A 7,962-nucleotide genomic window follows, 5' to 3' on the forward strand; every position below is an offset into this window, starting at 1 on the left:
CTACGCTCCCAGACTCACGTCTCTAGACAAGGCCCTAAGCCTACACCTCACGCAATCTGTCCCCACCGAAGCGGGTCTACTTTTAACGCGTCCGAGGGCCGCCTCCGAAAAGCCGCTGTTCCCTCTTCACCGATATCCACTGGAGTCGTCAACTTGGTTTCGTCCGTACCCTCCGGCACTGGCTGAGTGGGCGGCGGCGCTGCTCCCGCGGTCTTTGTTTTTAGCGCCTTTGTTGACAAGGAGGTTGCTGTTCTGCACCTTGCTGAGGCGAACCTTGATCGCCCAGTACTTGCTTCTGTAGAAGCCGTGGGTCTTCGCAGAGAAGGACTTGTAGTACCGCTTACCGCCCTCGTACCATGAGGCGATCCACGACCGCTTGTCCCAGTAGACCCCAGCGACATCGCACTTCAGGTCGGTCGCGTTCTCCGGATTCGGACCCTCTTGTTCCGGCAAATGCAAAAGGTACTCGTACTCGCTCTCGGGGGCCGCGGCAGGCGCCGGGTCCACCCGCTCGCGCCCCGTCGGGCTCAGCTGAGAAGACAAGTGCGGCAAAAAATGCGCGCCGTGGCCGCTGTTGGCCCCCGTGGCGCCGAGCCCTGCATGCGCCCCGGAACTCCGGGCGCCTGCGCCGAGGTTGCCGGCTCCAGGTCCCTGGGGAGGCCGCTGAGACGCCACGAACATGTCGTTGGAGAGCGAAGAGGCCCCCAGGAGCTGCGAGGTATCTCGGCCCTGCAGCTGGTGCAACATACTCGCCGCGCCGCTCCCGAGGTGCGGGGCCTGGCCCCCCTGTGTCGACAGAGGCACGAGGCCCCCGGAGGCCCCGCGAGGCCCGAAGAGAGACGAAGAAAGCAGCGACGAGGGGGGAGAAGTCGCCGCCGCACCCGGCCGACTAGTGGGCGGCCGGTCCTTTCGCCCCCGCTTCTTCAAGCTGCCCGCCCCCCCGGCCCAGGCGCCCGAGCCAGGGAGCGTTGACGCATGCGCCGGCGTACCGCCGCCCAAAGAGTACATCCCCGTACAGTGGGAACCCGCGGTCGAATACTCCCCCATGACTCCAAACGGCGGAGACGCGTCGCCTGGATTCATGTTGTCGAAGGCCCGCTGAGTCGGATCTACGCCTGCAGAGGGCACAGCACAGAGAAAACCGCGAAACCTGGTGGTGGACGGCGCGTCGACGGATTGTGAAACGGCAGGAGGCGACACCTGGGTCGAAAGAACTGAACAAATACGCGGGGCAATGAGGCGAGGAAAGGAACCTCAGAGAAACCTAAACTCGGGGGAGCTGGGGAGATAAACACAGGACAGGGAAGTGAACGGGTCGACACACCGTTGTCGAAAGGGACAAAGGCAAGAGAACAGGGGCGAAGAACGGCCCACAATAGAAAATGATACGACAAGGCAGTTAAACGCAAAAAGGCGTATACTGCAGTGGAGTCCCACACAACGGCGTCGGGAGATACAAGTAACATGCACCCGGGCACATGTGAAGGCAGGGAAGACGCGCATGCACCCAAGAATGTGCCCACTCAGAGACTACGACGCATGCGTGTGGAGGCAGACGCGCCCGGTCGAGTCTCGTGCATGCATGTTGGAAATCGATGTGAGGACGTGACAACACAAGCACCAAGCAAAGGAACGGAGGCTTCGTCTTTGCTGTGTCTGGTGCAGAGCGACACTTTGCGGTTCTGTACAAGGTTTTCTCTTCTGAGGGTCTTCTTCTGCCCAACATGTTTCCTTCGCTTCAGAGACGGACGTACCTCCAGAGCCGTAGCCACCGGGGCATCCTCCGTTCACGAAGAGCGACCTCGCGCCGTCGATGCCGGGGCCTCTCTGTTCCCAGAGGGCCATCGCGTTGGGGAACTCCGGATCCAGCTTCGCACACAAGTCGTCAATTTTTAAACAGACGGTGTAGATGGCGTCCAGCCACTGAGCATACTTTTCACCTGCGACTGGAACGCGGCCTGGCGCCACGGCGCCGCCTCGCGGGGGGCACGACTGACCCGGAGAGAGGGGCGCGGCGAGGCCGTCGCTGCCTTCGGCTTGTTCTTCTTCCTGGAGAGGCCCTTGGGGGGCTTGAGCCCAGCCTGGAGCATGGCATGCAGTTCCCTGATGAAAGACCTGTTGAGAGTTCGCCGCATTCACCTGGGCGGACGGCGCCGAGGCGTTCGCGGGCGGCGCCGGCGCGGGGAACGTGGAGCCGAGCGAAAATCGGTCGTCTTCGTCCTCTTTTTTCCTGCGTTTCGCCGGCGCAGTCGGTTCGCCGTTATCCTCGATTCGCTCGCTCTGCAAGTAGTCGACTTTCTCCTCCTTCATCTCTTCCTTCTCGCCGCCAGTCGAGTGCGTCCCCGAGGTGTCTCTGTCGCTCGCGTTCTTGCGCCATGCAGTCGCGCCGAAGGCCTCTTCGGATCCACCCGTCGATGCCGGAAGGGCCCCCGCCTGCAGGTTGGCGTCTGCAAGTGCGGCTTCGTCTTCGGGAGTCTCATTGGGAGACGGACTCTGCATGTTAGCTCCCATCAAGCAAGGTCCTTGGGCGCCGGTCCCGCTGCCGGAGGGGAGAGGCGCCGGCGTCGCCGCGGCGTCTCCGCAATTCTCCTCCAGTCGCTCCATCTGGGGCGCAGCGCGAGAAAACGGGGCTCCGTCCTCGTTCGACGCCGCTCCCGACAACGAGGCAGCGCACCGTGAGGATGCTGGCGAGACCTGCTGTCCACACGCGACGGGGAAGCGAACTTCCACCGGACTTCCTGCAGTCGACTGCCGAGAGGTACCCTCGGGGAAAGACCGCGTAACCGACTTCGCGTCGCCGACGGAATCCTGCTTCGACAAACCTCGCAATCCGTCCACGCTCTGCGAGGCGCCAGCTAGCTGCGGGCCAGGTGTATGTACACCCGATGAAGTGTGCACAGACGCAACGTACTCGGTGTCTCGCGGCTGCGACTGCGACGTGGTTCCCGGTACCGGAGCCTCGGGGTTCTCCAACAAAACGGTCCGCGGCAAGTCTTTTTGTTCGAGAGACTGACACAAATGAAAAGTGGATTCACCCGTGCGGGCTGCTGGTATACGCGTTTCGAGAATCGCTGTCGCAGCTACCGTCGCTCGCCCGTCCGGCAGAAGCTCCGCCGTCTGCCCAGGCTCTCCGCGATCCACGGGAAACTCCGGGTTGTCTACACAAGAAGATCGGGGGGACAGCGAGCCCCTTTCAAGACTTTTTTTACCTGCCAGAGAACCCGTGTCACTGACAGGCGCGGAAAAGTCGCTTGTCGAAGAGGGAACGCTCTCGTCAATTGAGGAAACAGTCGGAGGGAGGTCTGTTGTTGCTTCGAAGACTTTCCCGCTTTCGCTCTGCCTTGTAGTCTCCTCCACCCTAGCATCCATCATGAAAAAAGGCGCATGTACGAGGCCGCCAGAAGCCGAGATTCAGCATTAACACATGCGAATCCCATAGTCTCCCCAAATTTTGAAGCAAAGGCGATTCCGTTGAAGAAGGTTGTGCCGCGTTGAAGAAAAAATCTTATAACCCCTGCAGGACAACTCTCTCAGATGTAGCGAACAGGAGCACTGCACCCCTCGGCTAGCCGGTCTCGGCATGCAGCTCGAAACAGGAAGAATACATGGAGACGAGGGACACAAAGTGTATAAAGCGTAGATACTCACAAGTGGCGCCAGCGAAAAAGGGGAAGACGAAGCTGCTGCATAAAATCGTGTCCTGGCCGCATGCCGACGACAGAAGGGCACCGGGGTCGCAGCCGCGCCGGCGACACACAGATTCCCCAACGTTACAGGGGAAAGAAGTTGGGGTCCCAAACACTCGCAAAACAGAGAGAATTTTGGAGTGGAAAAGCGGAGTTGAGCTAGGAGCTTTTTCGCCACTGCCGAACTGAAAGTGAGAGAAACGTAGCTCGCTTGGGTGTCGGGAGGAAATCGGAGTCAAGTGGTGTTTTTTTAGGACGCCGGAGAGGAGAGGCGCGATTCGAGGACGTCGCGAAAGACAAACAATGTTTACGCGGGACGAAAAAAGTGTCCGGAACGGAGAATCAAAAACGGGTGGCCATGACAAAAAGAAGGCACGGTTTTCGGAAGGTTGACGAGGGAGAAGACTTAGACAGAGCGCCCACAGCGGGGGGAGAAGGGGATGCTTCCACGGCTGCGAGCAGAAAAAAGCGACAACCGCGCAAGGGAGTTTGAACGTTAGCCGGAGAAAAAAAAGAGTTCGACAAGAGCAGTTTGGGGCAGAAGCGCGGAGGGAGAGTCGGCAATGCCAGCTCTCGGCGGAACCAGAAAGCGAGAGGTAGCTACGACTTAGCCAGCATTCGCGAGAGAGATGGTCCGTCTGCGCTCAGACTCCTGTGGGGGGAGAGTGGCGTCTTAGATAAGGAAAACGCGCTTCGTTGAACGATCTGTCAGCGCGAGCTTCTCGAGCTAGCCAGCCAAAAACTCTCGACTGGGAGGAAAGAAGACACAGCGAGGAAAAAATCCATATCCTTGCGCGAAAAAAAATGCAGCCTTTAACCCACAGAACGAACCGTTTCGACGGCGCATCCTCGAGGAAACGACGGACCAGCGGGGCCGGAGTCGGGCGGCCGGCCCACTTCACTTTTGAATTGTGTCGGGGGAAAAAGGCTCCCCCTGATCCTGCCATTTTCGGAGCGATGGCGTTCTTTCACTACCCACAGCCCTTCTAGCCGAAGGGTGTAACGCTATCGCCTTCTCGCAAACGAGGACTCTACTTTTCAGGCAGAACCAAAGGCCACAGAGAGCAGCAGAGAGGCGCACCTCCCACCGCTTGGATACAACGACGAGACAGTAAGAACGTGATCTCCTACGTGTGGTATAGAAAAAGTAGCTGCAGCTTTCCCGGTTGCTGCTTGTTTAAGCTGCCACACTTTCCTCTTTGCAAAGCAGAGAAGGTGGCGAGCCTGTGGAGAAGGACGTCCCACAAGACTGCACACGTGGAGAGGAAACTTGAGCCATGTCTCCATCGCTGCCTAGAAACGTACAGTTAGCCGTAGGTGGATAGGCCGGAATCACTCTCGGAGAAGGAGGAAAACTCGAGGCAAGAAATGGGTACTTTCCGGGTGTAACAGAGCCAGAGAATCTGTGCGGACTCTGTCCGCGTACAGACACAAAGCGGAGGGCGTGTGTGCACCGCCCTAGTGCCCTGACGACCGCTACCTGCAGAAGTCTTGGAAAAAGAGTCGAAAGTGAACTGCTGAGTGCGCCTTGTGCACGAGGTGCGGCGCCAGAAGACAAGGTCGAAGCATTTCTGTATAAATGCGTGAGAGTAACACCTGGGCCTTTCGCTAAACTGCCACAGTGAATGTGTGCGTTCAGTTTGAGCACCTGCCAGGACACATTTTCTTGCAAGACCAACTGAGGGCAACATCGTCCCATTTTGCAGGGGCTTCCCTGCAGGCTCGTTATTTCTGTATCTTCTGCTCATCGCTGGTTTATGTGTGTGCCCCTCTGCCCCAATAAACACCCGACCACAGAGAACTTGCTTGGCATGAAGAAAGAGTGCTGACACGGCAAACCCGTTCCAAAAAGAATATCCAAGGCAGAAGAGCCGTGTCTGGAAAAAGCTCTCCCTCAGCAGAGGGGGGGCAGTGTTCTTGTGTTTACAGCACCGCAAGTCTGTTGGGATTACGGCACGGTTCGAGTGAGACACAGAGATTGATATTACTGCCCACTTTGGGGAGTAGCAACTCAGATATCTCAACGCGACTGACTGTGCGCTTGCCAATTAAAGGACCTCTGCGCTGCTCCGTCGTTCAGGCGAAGCATCGCGGCTGCTCGCGATTCTTGGGTAACGGTACACAAAGAGTGTGGTGTTCTCTCCGTTCAGTCTGGCTACCCACTGACTCAGCGTTCACAAACACACACCTGCTTCTGCCGCGCCTCACCCCCAAACCTTACAGGCTGTCCGCTTCCTTTGTGCCTACTTTTACCATTTGAGGCAGCTTCTGGTTTTACTGAGTACTTGCCTCTCAATCTCATTTTACTGACTAGCTAAAATGGAGGAATCTTGTTGGAGGTCTGTTTCCAGAAGCAGCAACTTGTCAAGTGCCGTCGTAGCGAAATATAAGCCACTGCGCAGACACCCTTCAATCCACGACTTCAGTGCCACTCTTTTCCTTGTATGCTCTGTAAAAATGATTCCTTACGGATTTTTTAGGCCCATACGACACCTGGTAGTTTGTTTGATCGGTCGTGTCATGGTTGATGACTGGTAACGTGACATTAATTTGCTGACACAGAACGTTGCACTCTAGCAGCTCTTTCGGCGATCGGAAGTGTTCAGGCTTCGTCCCGGTTGTTCTTAGGCTCACTCGTGTGTGACTTATTTCTGCCTCAACTCCCCTGTAAACATAGTGCCAGGGGCCATCGACACCCCTTTATCTGCAGTCACCAAGGAAGGGGGGGGGGACTGCTCCATCTGCTTTTCCAACAGATTCGTTGCGTCATCTTCAAGTGGCGCCGTTTCTCCGGCGTTGATCCTCCTTAAAAATCGAAGTTGCAGGAAATAGGTTACGCCGTCGGATGTTATTGCTGTAATATAGTTCTCGAAAGAAGTTAAGAAGTAGAACCGAATATAAGAAAGGGACGAACCGTCGCTAATAGCACGAAAAGAAAACAGCAGGACACAAACACGGTAAATCAAATACAAAACCTCCTTGATGCGGTTAACCATTCAGAGCTGACAGCTTTCCCCTGTGAATCTGTTTGGTGTCGTCAACCGTTTAACGTTTTCCGCTTTTCTACATAGAAATCGTGAGACACCCAGACTGCACTTTGCCTTGTCTCAAACGATCGATTGTTCATCAACATGACCTTATCACGTTGATGCAGAAACTATCCTGAACTGGACGTCAGGGTTTTTGTACCGAGGGGCAGATTCGCTCGACCTCGAGTCGGTAGTTGACACGTCCGCTTTCTCATCCTTCAAATGCAAGTAGCCGGAAATGCGTAGAGTATAATCTTTATCCATCATTTATGCAATCTCTACGCAACGAGGCAAACGCTACATGAAGCCGGAGGGTATAGGAAGTTAAGCCACAGTACAGTCACATTCGACTACGTGGCTAGTAACTACATTTTACAAAAAAGACACCTCTGAAATAGAGACATCTGGCAACTGTTCGTGATCGGCATGGCGCCTGTGACACGACGAAGGCACTGCACCACCCCGTCGACAGGCTGGCAGTCACAGACACTATTTTTGCGACATAGAAAAGATAGAAACGTTCGACCACCAAACGTCATATAGGAATTGACATCCTTGAAGCTAAAGGTCGACAACATGGGAATCCATGTGAGAGGTTGAGTCCAACGCTGAGACTTATCACACGCATTATGTCATCCAAAGAAAAACTGTGCAAAGAAGATAAAGCCACCTTAAACACAGACTGCTAGAAGTATTTGGATGAAGACGTTGGCTCTGCCACTTTGGTAACATCTTCAAAAGAGTGAAACAGAAACAACTGAAATAGGGAATTAGGACCTCCGAGCAAGTGCGACACTCCTGCGTGACTGTCTGTATCACGCTGTATCTAAAGTTACAAATTCCCCAGTTCCTCTTTCACGGGCTTCCCTTATTGCCGTGCCTCACTGTCTTACTAGCCTCTGGGATGCAAACAATCATCCAGACGAATACCCGGCCGGTGCAGCGTCGGCATTTTTCCGTTCTGTTCAGGTGTGTGCCGTGAGAAAGTATAATTCAAACTCTCGCTCTTCCGAAGCACCCCGCAAGCTCCTTCACTAACGAGGTTGGTGCCCACAGTAAAACCGATGCTTTTTTGTCGTTTCATGTTTTGCCGTCGTTTCATGTTCCGCTTTCCCGACGTTGTCATGCTCTGCATCGGCAACTGAGACACACTGCTCCGTTGCCGTACCTTTTTTCCTCACTGCCTGCCAAAATGCACTGAAATGCCCTTCTCTGTGAACTAGAGAGGTGTGCCCAGCTGCAAGGAG

At 55.6% G+C, this 7,962-nt stretch overlaps 1 protein-coding gene across 1 annotated transcript; it reads right to left on the reverse strand.

The window, feature by feature from the left end:
• Positions 1-126: 126 nt before the first annotated feature.
• Positions 127-3,372, reverse strand: AP2XI5 (AP2 domain transcription factor AP2XI-5; the record flags this gene model as incomplete). The annotated part of the gene is made up of 2 exons (XM_002370891.2): positions 127-1,115; positions 1,755-3,372. The coding sequence occupies 2 exons, from the start codon at positions 3,370-3,372 to the stop codon at positions 127-129; spliced, it is 2,607 nt and encodes an 868-aa protein (XP_002370932.2).
• Between the last annotated feature and the right edge of the window lie 4,590 nt (positions 3,373-7,962).

Source organism: Toxoplasma gondii, chromosome XI (genome assembly GCF_000006565.2).
Source record: "Toxoplasma gondii ME49 chromosome XI, whole genome shotgun sequence".
Taxonomy (NCBI): domain Eukaryota; phylum Apicomplexa; class Conoidasida; order Eucoccidiorida; family Sarcocystidae; genus Toxoplasma; species Toxoplasma gondii.